Here is a 26,054-nt window from a genome sequence, read left to right on the forward strand (position 1 = left end):
GGGTGGTACGTGTATGGAATGAGCTGCCAGAGGATGTGGTGGAGGCTGGTGCAATTGCAACATTTAAGAGACATTTGGATGGGTATATGAATGGGAAGGGTTTGGCGGGATATGGGCTGGGTGCTGGCAGGTGGGACTAGATTGAGTTGGGATATCCGGTCGGCATGGACGGGTTGGACCGAAGGGTCTGTTTCCATGCTGTACATCTGTGACCCTAAGGTAGAAGACAGAGGGTAGTGGTGGAGTGTTCCCCTTTCATAAAGGAAGCCTATGACGGATGGTGTGCCACAAGGATTGGTGCTGAATCCACTATTTTTCGTTATGTTTTTAAATCATTTGTATGTGAACATAGGAGGTATGGTTAATAAGTTTGTAGATGACATCAAAATTGGAGGTGTTGTGGACAGTGAAGAAGGTTACCTCAGAGTACAATGGGACCTTGATCAGATGGGCCAATAGGCTGAGGAGTGGCAAATGGAGTTTAATTTCAGTAAACGTGAGGTGCTGCATTTCAGAAAGGCAAGTCAGGGCAGGATTTATACACCTAACGATAAGGTCCTGGGGAATGTTGCTGAACAAAGAGACCTTGAGTGCAGGTTCATAGTTCTTTTAAAGTAGAGTCTCAGGTAGATAGGATAGTGAAGAAGGTGTTTGATATACTTGCCTTTATTGGTCAGTGCATTGAGTACAGGAGTTGGGAGGTCATGTTGCGGCTGTACAGGAACATTGCTTGGGCCACTTTTGGAATATTGTGTGCAATTCTGGTCTCTCTGCTATAAGAATTATGTTGTGAATCTTGAAAGGGTTCAGAAAGGATTTACAAGAATGCTGATCGGGTTGGATGGTTTGAGCTGTAAGGAGAGGTTGAATAGGCTGGGGCTGTTTTCCCCGGAGTGTTGGAGGCTGAGGGGTGACCTTGTAGAGGTTTCTAAAATCATGAGGGACATAGATAAATAGTCAAGGTCTTTTCCCTGGTGTGGGGGGAATCCAAAACTAGAGGGCATAGGTTTAGGGTGAGAGGGGAAAAATTTAAAAGGGACCTAAGGGGCAACTTTTTCACGCAGAGGGTGGTATGTGTATGGAATGAGCTGTTAGAGAAAGTGGTGGAGGCTAATACAATTGCAACAGTTAAAAGGCATCTGGATAGATATGAGTAGGAAGAGTTTGGAGGGATATGGGGCAGGTGGGACTAGATTAATTTAGGATATTCTGGTCAGCATGGATGAATTGGACCGAAGGGTCCGTTTCCACACTGTACAGCACTATGACTCCGTAACTACAACTGCTCCCACCAAGTTTAAAACAGGCTGGCGTCTATTATCATGCCGAATTTTCAGAACAAAAAGGAAATACACTTTACTATGTAATTGGCCCCTTGCAGGGTGCATTATAAGAGATATCTACAGTTTTGCATCCAGAATGCCTGCTTAAAAACACTCTTCCTTTTCCTTTTGCAACTGCATTGTGGGTGCACCTGTGCAGATGAATTATGGTGGCCATTTTAATTGTGGAGTCCTGTCTCAGCACATGTAATACACACTCCAACTTTAAATAACATTCTGATCGTTTAGAAATTTTATAGCTCAATTTAATTCTTTCACAATGGAAGTGTGGTGATCTGAAACACTTTTTTTTGTTATATATACACAAAATCCAGTTCTGAAAATGGGTCATAAATTAGACTTTTAAAGCATTATTTATAATAAGATTTAACTGTTGAACTGATTTATTTATTCCAATTCAATTTAGTATAATTATCTATATAAAGCTGTTCAAAAACCACATGCTGAACATGTTTATTTGGACAGGCAGCATCTGTGAAAAGAAAAACAATGAGAACACTTGAGCTCAGTGACTTTTTGTCAGAACTGTTTGTGAGAAAGTGAAAGAGAGGGGCTAATTTCAGGAAAGGTTGATTCTGGTGCTAAGGCCCAAAGCATTAAAGTTTAAAAAAAAATGATGGGGAAAGGGAAAAGGAGATAGGTTTAAAAGAGATGTAAATTGGAACAGCCGAACCAGCAGCAGCAACTGTCATCCCAAACAGTGGGGGCAAGGATGCTGATTTGGGATGTTGAACTTAACATAGATTCCACACATTGGCTATTATAGGGTTGTACAGCTTGGAATCCTGTCCTTTGGCCCAACTCATCCATACTGACCAGGTTTCCTAAACTGTGTTTGGCCCATATCCCTTTAAACCTTTCCTATCCAAGTGTCTTTTAAATATACTTGCCTCTACCACTTCCTCTGGCAGCTCATTTCATGTACGCACCATGCTGTGTTTGAAAAGGTTGCCCCTCAAGTTTCTTTTAAATCTTTCCCCCCTCACCTTAAACCTAGGCCGTCTAGTTCTGGACTCCCCTCCCCTGGTGAAAAGACCCTGGCTATTCACCTTATCTATGCCCCTCGTGATTTTATAAACCTCTTTAAGATCATCCCTCAGGCTCCTATGTTATAGAGAAAAACTTCACAGCATCTCCTTATAACTCAAACCCTCTCACCTTGATTACATCCACAGTGTATTTAAAAATAATCCTTCCTTCAGTCCTCTGGGACCTCTCCTGTCACTAAAGAGGATCCAAAGATTTTGTACCAGGCCTCAGCAATTTCCTCTCTCGCATCTCTCCATATTCTGGGATAGTTCCCATCAGGTCCTCGAGACTTGTCTACCTTAATGCTCTTCAAAACACCCAACATCTTTTTTCAATCGACATGTCCGAGGATGTCAACACACCCTTCCTGAGACTCACCATCAACCATGTCCTTCACCTTTGTGGATACCAATACAAAGTATTGTTAAGGACCTTGCTCATATCGTCCGGCTCCATGCATAAATTTCCTGCTTTGCCCTTGAATGGACCTGCCATGTTCAGCAGACCCCCTATATTTGTTGTTCCTTTTACTGGTTTTAATCTCTAACTCCTCAGTCTTTTTACTTGCTGACCTACTGCTCTGGTTCCCATTCCCCTGCCACTTCAAGACCTCCTCGCAACCATTAAGAAGTACCTTAATGTCTCCTACCTCTATGAAGTGCATTCTAGAACTTCACCATTTTTGGGTGAAAATGTATCTCGTCAAGTCCCTTCTAAACCTCCTGCTTTTCACTTTAAAATTATGTCCCCTTGGTATTGACCCTGAGACTAAAAGCAACAGCTGTTTTCTATTCACCCTATTCATGCTCCTCACAATCTTATTCACTCTATCAGGGCCCCCTTCAACCTTCTCTGTTCTAAAGAAAACAAACCCAAGCTTATGCACCTCCCCTCAAACCTGATATGCTGCACCCCAGGTAACATCATAATGAATCTCCTCTGTGCTCCCTACAGTGATTTATATCGTAGTTCCCTCGGAATTTCACAGTTGTTCATCATTTAAGTAATATTGTGCATTTTATATTCCTCATGGCAAAGTGAACAAATTCATGTTTTCTCACATTAGACTCCATCTGCCAGATTTTGGCCGACTCTGGAAACCTATTTGTATTTATCTGCAAAGTCTGTCTTTTTCACAGCACAGTTCCTTATCTATCTTTGTGTCATGTGCAACCTTAAATGATGTGAAGAATGGTAAGTATCTAAATTATTAATTAAATTGTAAGACATTTGGACCCCAGCACAAATCCCTGTGGGACTCTACTTGTCTCATCCTGTCAATAAATGTTGTAGGATGAAATCCAGCTTAATCTGGTGACCGACCATTCGACAGCTCTTTCAGCTTGCTTAGCACCATTTCCCCAATGATTGTAATTTTGCTGTTTCCCTCCCTGTTTCATTTCTTGATTTGCAGTTATTATTGGAAGGCTTTTTGTATACGCTGTGTAGTGACAGAAGCAGAATATTTGTTCATTCCATCCACCATCCCCATATTATAGAATATAGAATATAGAACAATACAGCACAGAACAAGCCTGTCGGTCCTCAGTGTTGTGCTGACTTGTAAACTATTCTCAGCTCATCCACCTACACTATCCCATCATCATCCATGTGCTTATCCAAGGATTGTTTAAATCTCCCTAATGTGGCTGAGTTAACTACGTTGGCAGGTAAGGCATTCTACGCCCTTACCACTCTCTGAGTAAAGAACTTGCTTCTGATGTCTGTCTTAAATCTATCACCCTTCAATTTGTAGTTATGCCCCCTTGTACAAGCTGACATCAGCATTCCAGGAAAAAGACTTTCACTGTCTACCCTATCTAATCCTTGGATCATCTTGTACGTGTCTATAAAATGCCTTCTTAACCGACTTCTTTCCAATGAGAACAGACCCAAGTCTCTCAGCCTTTCCTCATAAGACCTTCCCTCCAGACCAGGCAACATCCTGATAAATCTCCTCTGCACCTTTTCCAGTGTTTCCACATCCTTCCTGAAATATGGCGACCAGAACTGTAACAGTATTCCAAGTGCGACTGCACTAGTGTTTTGTTAAGTTGCAGCATGATATTGCGGCTCCGGAACTCAATCCCTCTACCAATGAAACCTAACACACCGTATGCCACCTTAACTGCACTATTAACCTGGGTGGCAACTTTCAGGGATCTATGTACATGGACTCCAAGATCCCTCTGCACATCAACACTACCAAGAATCTTTCCATTGACCCAGTACTCTGCCTTCCTGTTATTCTTCCCAAAGTGCATCACCTCATGTTTAGCTGCAATGAACTTCATTTGCCACCTCTCTGCACAATTTTGCAGTTTATCCAAGTCCCCCTGCAACCTGCAACATTCTTCCAACCTGTCTATTCCTCCACCGACTTTAGTGTCATCTGCAAATTTACTAATCCATCCACCTATGCCTGCGTTTAAGTCATTTATAAAATGACAAACAGCAGTGGTCACAAAACAGATCCTTGTGGCACACCACTCGTAACTGGACTCCAGACTGAATATTTTCCATCAACCACCACTCGCTGCCTTCTTTCAGAAAGCCAGTTTCTAATCCAAACTGCTAAATCACCCTCAATCCCATGCCCTCTGCATTTTCTCCAACAGCCTATCATGTGGAATCTTATCAAATACTTTGCTAAAGTCCATGTATACTACGTCAACTGTCCTACCCTCATCTACATGCTTGGTCACCTTTTCAAAAATCTCAATGAGGTTTGTGAGACATGACCTGCCCTTGACGAAACCATGTTGACTATCTGCAATCAAATTGTTGCTTGCTCGATGATTATAAATGCTATCTCTTATAATCCTTTCCAAAACTTTTCCTACAACAGCAGTAAGGCTCACTGGTCTATAATTACCTGGGTCATCTCTTTGCCCTTCTTGAACAAGGGCACAACATTTGCAATCCTCCAATCCTCTGGCACTAAACCTGTAGACAATGACGACTCAAATATCAAAGCCAAAGGCTCTGCTATCTCCTCCCTAGCTTCCCAGAAAATCCTTTGATAAATCCCATCCGGCCCAGGGGACTTGACTACTTTCACTCCTTCCAGAATTGATAACACCTCTTCATAACTAACCTCGATCCTTTCTAGTCTAATATCTCATATCTCATTCTTCTCCTCTACAATATTCTCCTTTTCCTAGTGAAAATCAATGAGAAATGTTCGTTCAGCACCTCTCCGATCTCCACAGGGTCCACACTCAACTTCCCACTTCTGTCTTTGACTGGTATTATTCCTACCCGTGTCATCCTTCTATTCTTCACGTACCTATAGAAAGCTTTAGGGTTCTCCTTTATTCTATTTGCTGAAGACTGCTTGTGTCCTCTCTTTGCTCCTCTTAACTCTCTCTTTAAATCCTTCCTTGCTGATCTGTAACTCTCCATCGCCTCATTTGAATCATCTTGTCTCATCAACACATAAGCCTCCTTCTTCCGCTTAACAAGAGATTTGCAATTTCTGGAGTAAACCACAGTTCCCTTACCTTATCACTTCCTTCCTGCCTGACAGGGACATACCTATCAAGGACATGTGTTCCTTAAACCAGCTCCACATTTCCATTGTCTGCATCCCCTATATTTTGCTACCCCATTCTATGCATCCTAATTCTTGCCTAATCGCATTATAATTGCCCTTGCCCCATCGATAACTCTTGACCTGTGGTATGTACCTATCCCTTTCCATCGCTAAACTAAATATAACTGAATTATGGTCACTAAAGTGCTCACCTACAACTAAATCAAACACCTGGCCTGATTCATTACCAAGCATCAGATCCAGTGTGGCCTCCCCTCTTGTTGGCCTTTTGACATACTGTGTCAGGAAACCTTCTGTACACATTGGACGTACTAGAGTTATAGCATTTCCAGTCAATGTTAGGGAAGTTAAAGTCCCCCATAATGACCACCCTGTTCCTTTTACTCCTACCCAGAATAATTTTGCCAATCCTCTCTTGCACCTCCCTGGAAGTCTGCAGAGGCCTATAAAAAGCTCCAAGCAATGTGACCTCTCCTCTTCTATTTCTAACCTCAGCCCACACTACCTCAGTAGACAAGTCCTCGTCAAAAGTTCTTTCAGACACTGTTATCCATGACTATCAAGGCCGCACCTCCCCCTCTTTTACCGCCTTGCCTGTTCTTAATGAAAGATCTAAGCTCTGGAACCTGCAACATCCATTCCTCACATTGCTCTATCCATGTCTCCAAAATGGCCACAACATCGAAGTCTTAGGTACCTATCCATGCTGCAAACTCACCTACCTTATTTTGAATACTTCTAGCGTTGAAGTAGACACACTTCAAACCAGCTTGCTGTCTGCCAGCACATTCCTGTGATCATGAAATCCTGTCCCTGTCCTCCCTACTCTCATCCTCCTGTGCACTGCAACTACACCTCCGGTTCCCAACCTCTGCTGAGCTAGTTTAAACTCACCCAAATAGCGCCAACAAATTTCCCACCCAGGATATCAGTACCCCTCTGGTTCAAGTGAAGACCGTCCTGTTTGTACAGGTCCCACCTTCCCCAGAATGAGCCCCAATTATCCAAGTACCTGAAACCCTCCCTCCTGCACCATCCTTGCAGCCACTTTCAGTTGATATCTCTCCCTATTCCTTGCCTCGCTATCACGTAGTACGGGTAACAAACCAGAGGTAACAACTCTGTTTGTTCAAGCTCTCAGCTTCCACCCTAGCTCCCCGAAATCCTGCCTTACACCCCTACCCCTCTTTCTACCTATGTCATTGGTACCTACGTGGACCACGACTTGGAGCTGGTCACCCTCTCCCTTCAGCACCCCATACTCACTGTACATCTTTTTAAATTCCTGTAGAAACTCTTGCTGTATGTTTTTTATGTTTCTCACCAGTTTCCTCTCACTGTAATATCTTTCTCCTTATTAACACTTTAATTATTATCTACTGTTCTTTATATTTTAGCCAATCATTTGACTTGCTGTTTACCTTTGGGTAATTATATTTTTCCTTAAGTTTGATGCTTTCCCTAGATTCTTGTAGGAATTTATTGTAGGGATATACAAACTCTGATAGTTCTGAAATATCTCCTTAAATGTCTGTAACTTCATCTCTACTGATTTATCCTTTAGCTTAGCTTGATAATCCATTTACCTAGCTCAACTTGCATGCCCACCCAGTCGCCCTTTAAGATTCTGACCTTGGACCTGGTCTTTCCTGTTCACACAAAGTTCAGACATATTGTGATTGCTGCAACCTGGAGGTGCCTTTACTTTGAGATATTTATTTAATCTTGTTACACTACACAATGTCAATTCTAATATAACCTCTCTGGTTGATTCTGTATAGCATTCAAAACAATACTTTTCACTGTATCTTAGTACATTTGACAATAATAAACCAAATTAAATCAAATTCCAGAACGTGCTGTTCTAAGAAAATATCTTGAAAGCATTCCATGAACTTCTCACCAATTCTATTTTTCTAGCAGATTAAAGCCACCTTTGATTATTGCTGTCCCTTTCTCATAAGTACTCAATATTGCTTCTTGAAAGTTTCTTCTTCATGATAGTTACCCACAAGTGACCTCTTTCATCTTCCATTCTTCAATTCCACCCAAAATGATTTCTACATCCTGATCTACTGAACCAAGGTCATGTCCAACTATTCACCAATGTCTTTCTTTATTAACTCCACCTTTACCTAGCTCCCTGTTCTTCTTGAATGCTGTATATTTCTTAAATATTTGGGAATGAATCCTTGATATCCTACAGCCACAATGGTAAATACTATCAGCTCATATTTATTTACATCAATATGAATTAACACCTTATTTAATCTGTTATGAATGCTACATGCATTCCATTAGAGTTTTGTTATTTTGTAATACCTAGTCTTGATGATTGGTGTATTCTTAGCTTTTTTTTTCTCCATTCCTTCCTGCCATTCTCTGACTCTTACTTATATTATGTTCCTCTCTCCCATGGTCTGTACTCTTTGATATATCTCGTCCTTCCACATGTGATCCCTTGCTCCATGATTTAGTTTCAAACCTTCTTTACTTCCCGAGTTATGAGTTTGCAAGAACACTGGTCCCAGCACAGTTTGGGTATATACCATCCGTACAGTATAGACCCCCACTTTCCCCAGTTCAGAAATCCCAGTACCCTAATAGCAATGTGAATTGAAAATTGGCTGAGTGATAGGAAACAGACTAATGGTTAACAGAAAGTTAGTGGGGTGGAGGAAAATTTATTTTGGTGTTGCCCATGGTTAGGTATTGGAGTGCTTGCTTTTCATGATATATTATTGATCTCGATTTTGGTGTGCAGGGGTCAATTGCAAAATTTGCAAATGACACAAAACTTGGAAGAATTGTAAAATGAGAGAGTGACACTCTAAAAGGACATTAACAAAAATGGAGTGAACTGTTAGGTGGCAGATGTGGTTCAATATAGAGAAGTGTTAAATGATGCACTTAGGTCAAAAGAACTTGAAATGCAATATAAAATAGGGAGTACCATTCTCAAGGCGATGCAATGAAGAGAGACTTGGGTCTGTTTGTGCATGGATTATTGAAAGTGGCAGGACAGTTAGATAAAGCAGTTAATAAAGCATACTCATGCTTACTTAAATTCACACTGTAAATGGATAAATTTGGCTTTGAAAGATTGGATAGGCTTTGGAGTGGGGAGGCCATGGAGAAATATGGTAAGTGTATCCTACAGCATGGTAGAACAAGGTCGGGAAAGTAGTATAAGCTGGACAATTTTTTGCTTAGCACAGATATGGTAGATTATTGGCAGCCTTCTGCTCCATGAATCTTTCATATTTCTATGTGAACGACATATGTTAACAAATGATTTATTTCTGTTTTCCTCCTCCGAAACAAAAATATTCAGTATATGAAGTAGAGTATAAATTTCTTATGCCTGAGTTGTTTAAGAAGAACGGGGGACTTGTACCTTAGATATTTCACCATAACTATTGATACTTTAATTGTTCATTCTGTTACATTGTTCTCCATCAAATTGGCCTGCCTGAGAAATTGCAAAATTCATTAAATTATAACAAGTGAGTTTACACAATAAGTGAGTTTTAATGTTGTATTGAAACAGAATTTCAAGTTGCTTAATGTAAAAAAAAAGTTATTTATTGAAAAGAAGATATAGCACTATATTTGTATACACCACAATACCATGGCCACATCCCATTTTAAATGGTAACGTTTTCACTCCTGTAAAAGTGACCTGAATTTTTCCATTTTTGTTTTAAATGGTGTTTTTGGTTCGTTTTGGGTGGTGACCAACATGTCAACCCCACTGTTTTCAAAATGTCCAATTGCCCACCAAACCCTGTGACGGGTGAGCTTTAGAGTTTCCCAGCAAATCCCAGACCCTGACATTAGTAATATGGATTGGCTGGCACCTTATGTCAATCAGAGGCCAACAACATCTCAATGTTAACGTTTACCGGTCCAGGTGTAACTTTGGGGAATCCAGCAATGAATAGGTTAATAGTTCTTATTCTTTTCTCTTGGGTGGGCGTCGTAGGGTGAAATGTGTCAGGGATCAGAAGCAAGGGAGGAGAGTGACTGTAAGGCCAATCCTTGTCACCCATGCCTGCCCCTGATTAACAATAGATTGGCACAATTAAAGGACCCTACTAACCTGACAGGCAAATGGCTGGTTTTCTGGTCAGGATGCCTTTTTTTTTCCAGCTTTGTAGTTAAAGGGCATCAACAAGGCAAGGAAAAGCCTTAAGGAAGTGAAATTCCAATAATAGCTGAGGTATGCATTCCATTGAAAGGCCATTTTCACTTTTTGTTGGCCATTCAATCTGCTCACCAAGAACCCCACCATCACTCATGTTTATTTGAGTCTTGATATATTACCCTGAACTGCATCCCCACTCTTAATCATAATCATCAAATCTTGCTTCTCAAACCCACCACTCACCCTCATTCTGATTTCAACAGTGATTACTGTCTTAGTGGGAGGTAACATTATACATCTCCGGCTCAACCCCTCCAATCTGACCCTTTGCACCAAATCCATTGCATGTCTACGTATCCATATAAACAATCTTTCCACCTTTAACCCTAAACTACTTAGCTATAGGCCTGCTCTCAATCCTTTCATCTTCCCTCCACAACAAATATGTGCTGCAGCCTCTTGAGCCCCTGGCTTCATTGGGATAGATAAAGGGTTTCAATTCCTAACTCTCTCCTCCACCCTCCTTTCTGTTAACAAGCTTAGTGACCTTCAGACACTCCTCTTAAAAATTGAACAAACTTTAACCATGTCCACTCCCAGGAGCAACATTTTCCTGCTCCTCCCCAGCACTGAAGAGGGCTTTAATTTTCCTCCTCCCTTTTGTATCAGTCTGACTCACTGGTTGAGATCAGAAGAATGAGGTTGCCAGAGTGCAGCTGGCTGTTACTGTTTACCAAACATCTGCATTTCTTACCTACAGTATCCCTGCATCTCACTGGCTATATTTATTATACCCTGAAAGATTTGTTGTTCGAAGGTTCACCCTACCCTCATTAATTAAATGTCATCTCCCACATCACTCACTACAAGAGATCAAAGTATATATTTTTAAAACTGCGCCTCTTTTAAATGCAAATTTGCACAAAGTGGAGAAAAGCTCCACTGCAACTGTAAAAATTCAAGCCAACGTAAGATGATTTTATAGTAGTTTAAGCTTGCAAGGGGTCATGAATGAGATTGAGACCAGTATTCTGGGTTATGTTTCCTTTTTAGAACATTGACAACCCAATATTGCTTTTATTGTCGCATTACTGCATACTTAAGTGTTGTCTCTCTTAATAAGTAGTAATACTAGAGTCGCTACTAAAAAAAAGTCTTCAAAATAACAACAACTATAACAGTAGTTTGACTTTATTCCTGTAAATTGGTTCATGTATCTTCACTGGATATGTTCCATTTTTGAGAATTGAAAAGAGAAGAGGAGAGAATATTTTTAATTAGCATCTGTTTAGATTATTATAAGAATAAAATTTTAAAGACATAAAATCTTGGAACATTTTTCTAATGTACATGAACTATAGTACACAGTATAATTATAATTTCTTTTTCCCTGAAAGGTATCAATACTTCCTTCCCAGTCATTATTCCCAGTGTACCAGATCATCAAACATCAATTGTAAATAATGAACTCCATGTTGTCAACAGTCCAAACTCTTCTCGACCTGGCACCGATGAAAGGTAAAGATACGGTTCACTCTGTGGGCATCCCTGATGTCTTTTTGTGAATTATGTAGTGTTTGACAAATAAATTGCAATTCTCCTTATTTAAGCACTACGAAGCATTTAGGATAATAAATAAATTAACAGTATATACTAAATATGGCATTTTGGAATCTAATATTTTTATTTCAACATTGATGAGTGGAGTTAAAAAAAAAAGTCACAACTTTTCATCTTGTGCTCATCAGGACTGCAACAGAAGCAACCAGTTTTAGAAAGCAAGTAGCAGTTTATACAGTACGAGGAGAGGATGCTTATTGATTGGATCATGGTTGGCATGAAGATGCATTAGGAATTGTTAGTGGCCAATCTTAGCTGAGTTAAACTCAGATCAGATGGGGAGACACTAATTGGTCAGGGTGTTTCTATGGGAACGATAACATGATTGCCAGCTTTTATAAGCTTTTTGTCAGTGAGAAATTTATATATGAACAAATACAGAAATGTATGAACAAATTTATTTTGCTCCCAAAGAATAGAGTCCCACATGTGTCCCATGTATGGGTTCTTGTCTGCCAGTTGCTACCCAGTTCAGCTATATATCTCAAACTCATGTAAGGGCAAATGGCTGCCACTTTTGGCCTTGAACAGTTTCCATTCTACCTCAAATTACCCTGGAAGGAGAAAGTGTCTCAATTTGATCAACATATGAAGGTAGCCATCTTATGCTGCTACTTTGCAGTAAATTCTCAAATGGTGATTTTTACGAAGCAAATGCTGCAATCAAGCTAAAAACATTTTGCCTACCACACAAATGAGTAACGTGGTGTGGGTTTTAGTGCCAATGAGATGCTAGGTGTGTAGGCCATTAATCTCAATAACTGACAGACATTACTTAACAACATGCATGCTTGCAAACCACAAGCATCATGTCCAATATTTAATGTGATTCTGATATTAGATAACATTTACTTAATTCTCAGTCTGAGAATTATATTGGAAATCAAATTGAGACTATCAGTGGGGCTCAGTGTGATTCAACAAAGCATACTAGAAGCCACATGTATTCACACAGAGGACTCTGTTCTCTCTAGGTGAAAGGAATTTGTGAATACATGATACCTTTCTCATTAAGGACTGGATGAAAAAGACTTTCAACTCCAGCTACGATACCCTGACCAGTAATAGTCTCCCTGCTTGCTCTGAGTTCAATCAGTTCAATCAGTTCCTGCTGCATCTCCATGCCAATCATGGTCCAAACAATCAGCACCTTCTCATGCTGTATACATTGTTGCTCCCTTTCTAAATTTTGTTTCTTGAATTTTAGTCATAATGTGTGTAAGATGAAAAGCTTCAACTTTGTATCTTTTTAGCAACATTTACATTCTGTACTACCAAACAGTTGTATCTATTTATTTGTTCATGGGGGTGACAGCATTGCTGGCAAAGCCAACATTTATTGACTGTCCTTGATGCTGTTTAGAACGTGAAAGTTGCTTTTTTAAATTGCTGCAAGCCACCTAATATAGGTGCATACTCAAAGATGATAAGAAGAACCTTCAGGAATTTGAATCAGCCACAGTGAAGGAACGTGATGATAATGTGCCAAGTCTGCAGACCATATGGTTATTTTTAGTGAAGGTGGGGGACAGCACAAAATAAATGATGATACACAGAGCAATGTTCTCATTCTAACTTTCTTTAGCTACTACATTCTTTACTTTCATTCCATCACGAGGTCAGAATTCGGGATGCCTGCTGATGATTGCACAGTGTTGATTTTGATTTACAAATCACAGGTACAGACAGCTTCAATGTCTAGCTTGGAGCAAGGTGTAGACAATTATTCAGGCTTGAAAGAATGAATGAAAAGTAACATGTGTCACACAGATAGCAGGCAATGACTATCTCCTTCAAGAGAGATACTCATCACCTCCCATTGACGTTCAATACTATTGGCATCATCATCCCAAATCAACATTCTGGAAGTCATCAGCCAGTAACATAATGGGACCACACATATGGATGCTATAGTTCACAGGGCAGATCAGAAGCTGGATGTTCTTTGGAATTACTCACTTGCTAATTCCCCAAAGCCTTTCTGCCATCTCCAGTGCACAAGTCAGGAAACACTCCATTTCTTGGATGAACACAAACACAAAGCTCGACACCATTTGTGATAAAGCAGCTTGTTTGTATAACACACCATTTATCAAGAGAATAGTGGTATTATTGCTGGACTACTAATCCAGAGACTCTGATGTTCTGGGGACTCTGGATCGAAACCCACCATGGCAGATGGTGGAATTTGAATTCAATGAAAATCTGGAATTAAGAGTAAAATGATGATTACAAATCCATTGTCGACTGTCAGAAAAAAACACCTGGCTCACTAATATCTTTTAGGGAAAGAAACTTGGTCTGGCCTACAAGTGACCCTAAACCACAGCAATATTGACAATTAGAGGTTGTCAATCAATGCTGACCTAGCCAGCTATGCCCTCATCCCATAAATGAATTTTTAAAAAGAATGTCACTATCTCTCATCAAATCCCACACCTCCTTATAATTTCTAAATATATTGATGATCTTCCATTGTTGCTGGGTGAAAATCCAGGATTAATTTCCTACCTTCATCACATAGACTAGGGTTATTCAAAAAGGTGGGTGTCCAGCTCCTTCTCTGGGACAATAAATTCTGGCGTTGCTATTGACCTCTCTTCTAAGTAAGCCTATATTATTGGAAGCAGTTTTCTTGTTTATTAACTATAATTCTTGTAGTATGGCTGAAATATCTAAACATGTAAGCCAGATTCGCACAGCAATTAGCCTTTTACCTTCCCCCAAGAGCCCCCTGAATAGGAGTTAGCTTAGTACACTCAAGATTATTGAGTAAAGTTTTCCATATGCAGAATCATACCTAATTTTGGACACTGATTTATGATTGCCAATGTAATTATGAATTTCAAACCTTAAATAGTTGTCATTTGGGCTCACAATGTGGCACACTTGCACACACTGGAAGATGCATGCATTGATATGTGTGTACATTCACTATCTGTTCAACTGAATAAAATAGGCAATAACCATTTTGTTATTCATTCTTGAGGGCAATGACTTGATCAGGCAGTGTCAATTTGCTTGGTTTAAATTTAAACAAAGTTAGGAGTTAACTGTCAGTCATCATTTAGCTGATGCATTGCCCTCAGTTCCTGGGCAAGTCAGAACCAGGCGTGATTGACTAGTCTGCAGATTACTGGTAGAAGTTATGATACGGTGCCACTTCAATCAGCCATGACTCCAGAATATTGTTACGATAGAATGCACTGAAAACCCTTAATCTCATCAATACACCTGTTCAACACTATCGGGGTGCCACTGTGGCTGAGTGGTTAGCACTGCTGCCTCACAGCTCCAGTGACCCAGATTTGATTCCAGCCTCTGGCAACTGCCTGTGTGGAGTTTACACGTTTTCCCTGTGACTGCGTGGGTTTCCTCCGGGTGCTCCAGTTTCCTGCCACTGTCCAAAGATGTGCAGGTTAGGTGAATTGGCCACTCTAAATTTCCCATAATGTTCAGGGATGTGTATGTTAAGTGCATTAATCCGTGGTAAATATAAGGTAGAGGAATGGTCTGGATGGGTTATTCTTCAGAGGGTCGGTGTAGACTTGTTGGGCAGAGGGGCTTGATTCCACACTGTAGGGATTTTATTTATATGCTGGTGTTTATTTGATTTGATTTGATTCTTCGGTTCCAAGTAATTTTCGATATTAGCCTAATTTGATGCATCTGTATTAGTATCTGTACATTATTATTTAATAAATTTTGTCCAGCGTTTCTCAATACCTTGCTCCCATAGATATTTATAGTTTTAGTGACCTGAGTTTTTACTTTATTCAAGTGTTCTGTTTCAAATCCACAACTGATAATGAAATTAAAATCTTTCCAATCATTTTCTGAATTCAACTAATATTTTACATAATGTACAGCTTTGACCATAATATTGCATTGGAAAATAAAAAACAGAGGAAGTTAAATCCTTCATATATTACTTTTTGTCAAATATATATCTGCTTTGAAAGCTGTAAATATCTTGTATCACTTGACTTTTTCTTTCTATGTGTATCCAGATCTGAAAATATTCCAAGAGACCATCTTGTAATTTGTGAATCTTCAACAAATCAAAGATTTGAAGAATCGATTGAGCAATCAGATGACCGTTTTAAAATTGGTAAGCTGAATCTAGAGCTACAAAAATGTTGACTGTTCTCATTATTTGTAAAGACAAAACAAAAACTCCAAAGCATGAATCTATACTTTAAAAACTAAAAATGCAGATTGGATAAGTAGGCATTTAAAGTGGAAAAAAAAGTTGTAATTTCAGATTGAGACATTTCAACCAAGTTGAAATAAGAAGGCAAATATGTAATTGGACTAATTACAACAGTGAGGAGAAAAGGACCAACTGGATACTTTTAAACCAAGAACTAATGAATGCGTACAATTGCCTGCAACTAGATTTTTTAAATGGTTGAAACAGGGAGGAAACTGTTTTCCAATGTACAAAGATCTTCAGTCAGATTGTGAAAAAGGCAGACAATTAGCTAAATGTGCAAGGCATCACAGCATGAGTATTAGAAGGTAATAGTGGGGATCTTGTGGTGCAGTGATAGTATCCCTATTGCTGAGTCAGGAGATCCAGGTTCAAGTCTCACATGCTGCAGAGATTTGTAATGACTCCTCTGAGCAAGTTCATTAGAAATATCTAGAAAGTCCTGGGGAAATCATGAGGCAAATAAAGGCTGAGCTTTTCCTATCTGTAGGTCGTAGAACACAATAAGTATGAAATAGTTTTATTAAAGGAGATTAATTCTGTTACGTTCAGTAGTAAGAAAGCCAAGGATGCAAAAGTCAAAATATGAATAGGAAGAAAGATTATGAACGCTTAAAGCAAATAGGGAGGTCATTGAACATATTCCAGCACCTGAAAAGTCAGTTTATAAATCCCCATTCATAGAGTCATAGCATGGAAACAGACCCTTTGGTCCAACCCATCCATGCCGACCAGATATCCCAACCCAATCTAGTCCCACCTGCCAGCACCTGGCCCATATCCCTCCAAACCCTTCCTATTCATATTCACATCCAAATGCCTCTTAAATGTTGCAGTTGTACCAGCCTCCACCACATGCTCTGACAGCTCATTCCATACACGTACCACCCTCTGTGTGAAAACGTTGCCCCTTAGGTTCTTTTATATGAGAGGAGTAGCAGGGTACAAATTCGTGGTCACAACGAAACCTGATGTTCTGACCTGCATTTGGAGGCTTCAGTCAAAATTAGCAAATCTAGTTTGAGACTAGAAAACTAACCATTAACAGGAAATCATCTGAGAATGATGAATTCTTGTTCACTTGTGACTTAGATTTTTAGTTGGTACTAGGAGTAGATATGCATTAAACTTCAAAATTTATAACTGAAGTTTCCTGATTTATCTGCAACTTTTCATTTATTATATTACAATGATTGCACATTTAGATTTATTTTTGGAGTCTTTTCTGCGAAAAGAATAGTAAACTGATACCGTTCAGTCATATGTAATGCATAGGTAAAGAAAAAATTTCACATTTTTTTTCTATTTTTAAAAGTATTCTTTTCCCAACATGAAGCTCGAGAGAGACAGAATGTCTGTGAGGCTAAGAATCAATCTTGCAATCCCTTGAAAATCTCAGTTCTGAACTTAAGCTATAGGAATAACTGCAGTGTAGATATATAATTGTGAAGAAATAATATATGCAAATCCAAGTGTGCCATTATTAAAATGGCAGACATTTGAGCATATTAAAATGATACTACTGTGAAGATCAATATTCAGAGAGATTTCTATTTATGTAAATGTTAACTCTGACTTCAAAGAGTATAATTCATTTTCTAGTTTCCCAGGCAGTTAAAATTTTGAGTTATTTTCTGGTCGGGGATTTATTGAGAATTAAACTGCAGTTCTTGTTTGAGAAAGCAAAAGCACATAGAGTTTTTAATGAATAAGTGAAAAATCTGGCCAGAGACATATGAAAATCAACAAATTATTGATTTTATAAGTACTGTTCTATTGACTTTTTTTTATTTCATTGTTAAAATCAAAAGGCTTATTGTTTATTTCTTACAGAGCAAGAAGGCAATCTAGCCCATAACAAAAATCTGTCCCAACATCGGGAGGAAGATCTTAATAGAGGATCTAATTCTTCGCTAGACCAAGAAGCAATTTTAACTCCTGCAGATGCAGGTGGGTTTGCTACCATTGTGCGATATGCTGCAAGAGAGTGTAGATTGTTGTTTTCACCTTTGGGAAATTGCAAGAAAATTATTTTATTATCTAAGAGTTGAATTTTAACGTTTGTCTTGGTCAATATTTATTGATGGTATCATTCCTGCAATATAAATTTGTATTAAAGGGTCATGAATAGTGTTGATTTTTGTCTGTTGACCTTCATGTGCAAATACAGTTATTTGGCTGCTCACAAAGTAGGAGAAATCATCTGGAATTATTGGAATCAATTCGGTTCTCAATCTGCAGCAGGAGATCTGAAAATTGGGTGAGCAGGTCTTGGATAGGTTTTACCCTAAAATCCTTCTGATTGTAATTTTTAAACTAACCTCCTTTCATGTGCTAGTTTACTTAAGCACCTCATATGAAAGCAAAACTGAGTACAAGCAATAATGGTTAAATCAATACCAATGCCACAGCATATTGGCCAGATTTACCTGTCTGGTTTCAAGACCTAATTTGAATGGTTACAATCAAAACTCCATGTGTGACTTAATTCTTAGACTGAAATATGCTTGATTATTTTGCTTTACAATGTTTACAGAAATACCTTCATACTACTGCAGATTTTTTTCTATGTTTAATATTTTAGTTTTTGTTTAAATTTTGGAAGACAAATTTTATTTGGTCACTGGTGAGCCTTTAAATATTCCAAAAAATAACGTCCAATAAGTTTCTGAACTGGATTGAAAATGGAGGAATACAGGCCTTTAGATTTGGAATAAAAGAGTGCACATGAAAAGGAACTCTTCCAATAATAATTCTTTCAACTTTCAAAGAATTCAGGCAAACTGTAGAGTTCCTCGATAGGATAAATGAAGTTAAAGTTATTGATAACTGTTGGTTTGGATTTAATGTTCTAGGTTGAAGATGAAAGAAAGCATGTTAGACAGATGAATGGAACTTGAGCTACACTGTCCACACTAGCCATTATGCCAAATGGTAATTGAACACAGCAGCTTCCATAACCAGTGGGTTAACAGGGAGCTATTTGCAAGGCTGAGCAACCATTGCAGGTCAGCCCTCAACATAGACATGCCATAATGCATGGCAGATGAGGTTACCATTGTTTTTTTATTTTCTGCTCATTAGCTATTCTCAAACATGAGTGCTATGAGGTCATGAGACTGGTACTGTCAATACCCAACCACCTTATGCTTGCAAAATTTAAAATACAAATTAAGGCTAAATTTACCCATTCCCTGAATTACATGGGCATTGGGAAGTCTGTTAGGCGAATATTGAGAGATTGGTAAAATTAGCTTCTTGGCAGAGAAAGGAAAACATGTCCAATTTTACATCCACCATTTGAGCAGCGAGACAAGAAGGTAGTGAGTGGAGAGAGTGAGTGCATGACATTACATCTCCTAATCTTACCTCATTTATATGCAGTTTCTTTTTCTATCATGTGGAATAGATAAACTTGATGGTGGCAATTCATAGAATCCCTACAGTGTGGAAACTGGCCATTTGGCCCAACAAATCCACAGAGACCGTCTGAAGAGTAACCCTCCCAGACTCATTTCCCTACCTTATTACTCTACATTTACCCCTGACTAATGCATCTAATCTACACATCCCTGAACACAATGGGCAATTTAGCATGGCCAATTCACCTAACCTGCACATCTTTGGAATTTTGGACATGAAAGTCAAAGCACGGCATCGAGCAGCTCCAGCTCACCGCTTGCTCTTTCGAGCTTTCACCTTGGACAGTCTTGAGCATCCCCGGATACTCTATAGCCAGAGACTGTCTACACCCATCGTTCACATTAGTTAGCATTGGGCACACATCGGCCTCGTCAGTGGTGCATCTCTGATTCTCTGGCACTCTAATACTGTTCTTTGAAGTGCACCAACACTTTACATTGTTATGGTTTTCTCAGGTCACATTACTTATAAGGAAAGGCACCGATCTTGTGCACCGGAACACAATGCATCTCCAGGCTCTTGGCTCACTTTCATGGTTTCACTCACACTGCTTACTTGGATTTTGTCAGCAGCTCTGCTTTGCCTTGCATTGTCTTTTTGTGCTTTGTGGCCTCATTCAGAACACACAGGCTCCCAACAGTTTTGTCTTGCGTTGCCATTTAGTACCAAAACATGTATGTTTGCCAATAGAAATCAGTCCATCATAAGATAGCAGTTGACACAACAACTGTGCTTCAGACAAATAGTCATGTCTCAAAGTTCAAGGGGAGATCTCCTGGTTAAGTCAAGGGGACTGTCTTTGGGTATGATTTGCTGCCACAGTCATTTGGAGACAGCATCTGATTTCAATCCAGAGGCCTTGACACAGCCAGTTGGCTGTTTGGGATGGTCAGGGTTGGGTTTCCATTCCATTGACATCCAGGGAATGTGCCAGAATGAGTCCTGGAGCTCCAGTGTGACCAGTCTAGGGGGTAGTGGTAAGTCGGTTGGGGAGTTGCACAGAGATCATTAGTTGGGCTTGTCTGATACCAAAATTGGAGGTGTAGTGGACAGCGAAGGAGGTTACCTCAGATTACAATGGGATCTTGATCAGATGGGCCAATGGGCTGAGAAGTTGCAGACAGCGTTTAATTTAGATAAATGTGAGGTGCTGCATTTTGGGAAAGCAAATCTTAGCAGGACTTATACACTTAATGGTAAGATCCTAGAGAGTGTTTCTGAACAAAGAGATCTTGGAGTGCAGGTTCATAGTTCCATGAAAGTGGAGTCGCAGGTAAATAAGATAGTGAAGAAGGCGTTTGGTATGCTTTTCATTATTGTTCAGAGTATTGAGTACAGGAGGTGGGAGGTCATGTTGCGGCTGTACAGGGCATTGGTTCGGCCACTTTTGGAATGTTGTGTGCAATTCTGGTCTCCCTCCAATTGGAAGGATGTTGTGAAATTTGAAAGGGTTCAGAAAAGATTTACAAGGATGCTGCCAGGGTTGGAGGATTTGAACTATAGGGATTGGTTGAGTAGGCTGGGGCTGTTTTCCCTGGAGCATTATGGATAGGCTAAATAGACAAAGTCTCTTCCCTGTGGTGGGGAGTCCAGATCGTAGGGAGGGCATAGGTTCAGGGTGAGAGGGGAAAGATATGAAAGAGACCTAAGGGGCAGGTTTTTCATGCAGAGGGTGGTAAGTGTGTGGAATGAGGTTAGTACAATTGCAACATTTAACGGGCTTCTGGATGGGTATATGAATAGGAAGGATTTGGAGGGATATGGACCGGGTGCTGGCAGGTGGGACTACATTGGATTGGGATGGACAAGTTGGACTGAAAGGTCTGTTTCTATGCTGTACATCTCTATGACTGTCCAGAAGGGTTTGGCCAAAGGTCACCACTGTTTGAAAGTTAAGGGAGTGGTTGATTAGGGCCATCGCTGTGATATGAAGGCTAAGCTAGTCAGTAATAGGGCATGGTGGGAGTAAGCTGGAATGCAGAGTGAGAAATGAATGTGAAGGGAGGCAAATAAACATACTGTAAATACTATGTCTCTTTATTTTTGTGTATTTTTTAATTGTGGACTGAAATGGGAAAAAAATTGGTTTAAAAACCAAGGATTGATGAAGATTGACTTGTTTAAAAACAAGTTACTTGATATTCATTGTATGTGTTGTTTGCTCAGGTGTTGGTTCAGCAGTGAAAGGGCTAGTTACGGATAAGCTGGAGCTAGAGGCTGGAAATTTGGCTGCTTGGTGATCAGTTATCAATGACAAATGCTTCCTGTGTGCCAGTAGCTCAATGATTGGCTCCCAAATAATCGAACAGCTTGGGTGTGAATGTCTGGGGTAGAAGTCATCAGATCTCCAGAAGGGAAGGAACTTTGTTTCTGCTCGGCAGTAAAACGTCTCTCAAACCTGAGCGAGCCAGTTTATTTCCTGCTTATTGATTACAAGAAGCTGTACCTTAATTGATACATTGAAACTTTGATAAGTGTAAACCAGTCACTTTGTGTCTCTTGCAAACAAGTAGTATCTGAAGAAGGAAGATATGTAGGCAGTGTTTGATTCAGCAAAAGGATAATGTCAACAAACCCAATGGAGAGGGACCACTGAATCACCTTTCCAGTCTCTCATTGCTGCGACAGTGATTCATAATTGTTTATCTTTGGTTAGAATATTTATTTGTAACAAATAGTAATTCTTATTAAGAACAGAAATCTGGTCCGTACTTTGACAAACTGAGACTAAAAGACAGGTAAATAGGAGAATTCTACCTATTTCTTAAATCTTTAATATTTGTAACAACTCTGAATAGTGGGGAAAGTATTTACTGAATGTTCGTAAGGTGTGACAATCTAACTGTGGGAGATAACAGTACCTTGGAGAGTATGGGTTTATGTGGGAAGGGATGGTCATCTATCCTGCCTTCAACAGGATGATGCAGCATGATGGTCAGCATGGCTGACCTGTAATATCAAGAAATTAAAACTTAACTCAGAGTCAGGTAGGAACGTGTGGCAGCTCAATCCTAATCAGGTCGACAGGGAAGAAAGGAACATGAAAGGTTTCTTTTTTTGGTCAATGATTATCAAACTGAGCTAGAGTATTAGCCTAGGAGTTCTCGATTAACCTAGTAAAATCACCACAAAATCACTGCCTCTCCTAATTGAACATTATATGCTAAATAATTCTGATTACACTCACCACCAATTTAAGATTTTCAGGTAAGTACTGGAACCTGCATATGTTAGTATTAAGGTCGATTGTTTCCTCCAAGCTATGCATTGCACTGCAGGTGTTGTTGCTGTGCATGGACATTTGGAGTCTGTACAGTGTCAGAAAAATTAGAGGGAACATTGCGAGGGTCCAGCTCTTTTCAGATAAAAAGAATATGTACACCCATTGCACTTGGTTTCAACAGGTGACAACCAATCTCTTGTTTATTTCTCTCTGCCATGACTTGACCAGTCAAGAGTCTGGATGTCTGGTTTAAATTAAATTAAGTTAGTTAGTTGACTGTCATCACCTAACTGGTGCATTCTCCCTGGCAATGCCTCTACCAATCAGTGTCCACTTGACAGCCAATCAGTATACTGCACTCATGCAGTATAACTGTTGTTTTGCCTTTACATTGGTATTACATTTGAATAATCCTGATGAGTGCAAGATGAAAAGTTTTGATAAACATGTCTTTTCTTCAACTAGGTTTCAGTGGATAGCAGATCTAATTATGCAGGTCTACTCGGAGGAAATTTATCTTATTTTGTAGGAACTATGCAGCAATGCAGATTGTAACTTCATTCCAGAACAAAAATTATGACAATTTGACAAATTCTCAGACAGATTATATATTAATGGTAAAAAAAAAAGTGCCAGCATTTAGTTTTGCATTTAACAAGGATTGTTCGTAATATGTACAATAAGCATTTTGCTGATGAGGATAGATTTAGTCTGGTGCCTCTGCATTAACACATGAAATGACTCATGGTTCATGTGTGGAATGAACTTCCTGAGGAAGTGATGGGTGTGGGTACAATTACAACGTGTAAAAGACATTTGGATAAGTACTTGAATAGGAATGGTTTGAAGGGATATGGGCCAAGAGTAGATAGATGGGACTAATTTAGTTTGGGATAATGTTTGACATGGACTGGTTGGACCAAAGGGTCTGTTTCTGTGCTCTATGACTTTATGACTCATCAAAATCCCATATAGGAAGGAACTGCGAATGATCAAATCTGGTAAAAGAGCAAGCCAGTTGGAATCAACATATGCTTATTTTGTACATTTGGGGCGCAGTGATTGTGAATGTACATCTGGGCCAGAAGATCTGGGATCAAGTCACACCTGTTCCAGACATATGTCATAGCGTGTCTGAACAGGTTGATTAAAATTTCTAAGTGGAGCTAGAATGAAGCAAATTTATTGTAAATGCTAGTTTTCTGCCCGGAGCTGATGTCATTTTAAGGAAGGTAAGATCAGGGGCAGTGTAACCATCTTCCCAAATTTGATGGGTACCTTGTTAAGCTTATTAAAAAGGTCAGTTCAGGCCAGACCTTGGACGATGACTGAGACAACAGCTGCAGCCACAGGTTTCCCCTCCACACTAGCACCCTGGCAGCTGTGGTCATTTTAATATTTCAAAGACCTAAAAAGAGCTCAGAAGAGCCAGGAGGAGACATGAGAAGTTGTTGGCGAATAGGATCAGGGTTAACCCTAAGGCTTTCCATAGGTATGTCAGGAATAAAAGAATGACAAGAGTTAAATTAGGGCCAATCAAGGATAATAGTGGGAAGCTGTGTGTGGAGTCAGAGGAGATGGGGGAAGCACTAAATAAATATTTTTCGACAGTGTTCACTATAGAAAATGAAAATGTTGACGAGGAAGATACAGAGATACTTGCATCTAGACTAGAAGAGATTGAGGTTCACAAGGAAGAGGTATTAGAAATACTGCAGAATGTGAAAATAGACAAGTCCCCTGGGCCGGATGGGATCTATCCTAGGATCCTCTGGGAAGCAAGAGAAGAGATGGCCGAGCCTTTGGTATTGATCTTCAAATTATCATTGTCTACAGGAATAGTGCCTGAAGACTGAAGGATAGCAAATGTGGTTCATTTGTTCAAAAAGGGTAGTAATTACAGACCAGTGAGTCTCACTTCAGTTGTTGGTAAAGTGTTGGAAAAGGTTATAAGAGATAGGATTTATAACCATCTAGAAAAGAATAATCTGATCAGGGACAGTCAGCACGATTTTGTGAAGGGTAGGTCGTGCCTAACGAATCTTATTGAGTTTTTTGACAAAGTGACCAAACAGGTAGGTGAGAGTAAACCGGTTGATGTGTGTATGGATTTCAGCAAGGCATTCAATAAGGTTCCCCACAGTAGGCTATTATACAAAATGCGGAGGAATGGGATTGTGGGAGACATAGCAGTTTGGATCAGTAATTGGCTTGCTGAAAGAAAACAGAGGGTTGTAGTTGATGGAACATGTTCATCTTGGTGTCCAGTTACTAACGGCGTACCGCAAGGGTCGGTGTTGGGTCCACTGCTGGTCATCATTTTTATAAATGACCTGGATGAGGGCTTAGACAGGTGGGTTAGTAAATTTGCGGACAACACTAAGGTCAGTGGAGTTGTGGATACTGACGAAGGATGTAGTAGGTTGCAGAGAGACATAGATAGGATGCTGAGCTGGGCTGAGAGGTGGCAAATGGAGTTTAATGTGGACAAGTGTGAGGTGATACACTTTGGATGGAGTAATCGGAATGCAAAGTACTGGGCTAATGGTAAGGTTCTTGGGAGTGCAGATGAGCAGAGAGATCTCAATGTCCATGTACACAGATCCCTGAAAGTTGCCACCCAGATTGATAGGGTTGTTAAGAAGGTATACAGTGTTTTGGCCTTTATTAATAGAGGGATTGAGTTCCGGAACCAGGAGGTTATGCTGCAGCTGTACAAAGCTCTGGTACGGCCCCACTTGGAGTATTGTGTACAGTTCTGGTCACCACATTATAAGAAGGATGTGGAAGCTTTGGAAAGGGTGCAAAGGAGATTTACTAGGATGTTGCCTGGTATGGTAGGAATGTCTCTTACGAGGAAAGGCTGAGGGCCTTGAGTCTGTTCTCGTTAGAGAGAAGAAGGTTGAGAGGTGACTTAATAGAGACATACAAGATAATCTGAGGGTTAGATAGGGTGGACAGGGAGAGCCTTTTTCCAAGTATGGGGACGGCAAACACAAGGGGACACAACTTTAAAGTGGTGGGAGATAGGTATAAGACAGATGTCAGATGTAATTTCTTTACTCGGAGAGTAGTAAGGGTATGGAATGCTTTGCCTGCAACGGTAGTAGATTCGCCAACTTTAAATACATTTAAGTCGTCATTGGACAGGCATATCGACGTACATGGAATAGTGTAGGTGGAATGGGCTTCAGATTAGTATGACAGGGTGGCGGAACATCGAGGGCCGAAGGGCCTGTACTGCACTGTAATGTTTTATGTTCTATGAAAGTACAATGGTAAGATGTGGCTTTGCTAAAGGTGTCCTTTTTGCCTCTGTAGCTACGATAGCTTGCCTCTTATCTTTAATTGGATGGCAAAAGTACACTGTGCTTACTAATTGGCCAAATTAGACAAAATCAATGTTGATGTTTGGGAGTCTTGTGGGAGAGTGGTAGTTTCCCTATCCCTGGATCAAGTGACCCAGGTTCAAGTCCCACCTGCTCCAGAGGTGTGTAATA

The 26,054-nt window shown here is 39.9% G+C and overlaps 1 protein-coding gene across 4 annotated transcripts in view; it reads left to right on the forward strand.

Annotated features, from left to right (window-relative positions):
* The window catches only part of ofd1 (OFD1 centriole and centriolar satellite protein), a 99,542-nt gene that overhangs the window by 61,026 nt on the left and 12,462 nt on the right, over nt 1-26,054 (forward strand). For all 4 annotated transcript variants that reach the window (XR_015758913.1, XM_043700576.2, XM_043700577.2 and 1 more), the window contains 3 exons: nt 11,473-11,593; nt 15,706-15,806; nt 17,742-17,858. Coding sequence is in view for 3 of the 4 variants with exons in the window: in XM_043700576.2 (XP_043556511.2) it covers nt 11,473-11,593; nt 15,706-15,806; nt 17,742-17,858 (339 nt within the window). In the remaining variant the exon portion in view is untranslated. The remainder of the gene's footprint in view (nt 1-11,472; nt 11,594-15,705; nt 15,807-17,741; nt 17,859-26,054) is intronic.

This window comes from Chiloscyllium plagiosum, unplaced genomic scaffold, assembly GCF_037043375.1.
Source record: "Chiloscyllium plagiosum isolate Xiang-an unplaced genomic scaffold, Cpla_swu_hap1 HiC_scaffold_12, whole genome shotgun sequence".
Classification (NCBI taxonomy): Eukaryota; Metazoa; Chordata; class Chondrichthyes; order Orectolobiformes; family Hemiscylliidae; genus Chiloscyllium; species Chiloscyllium plagiosum.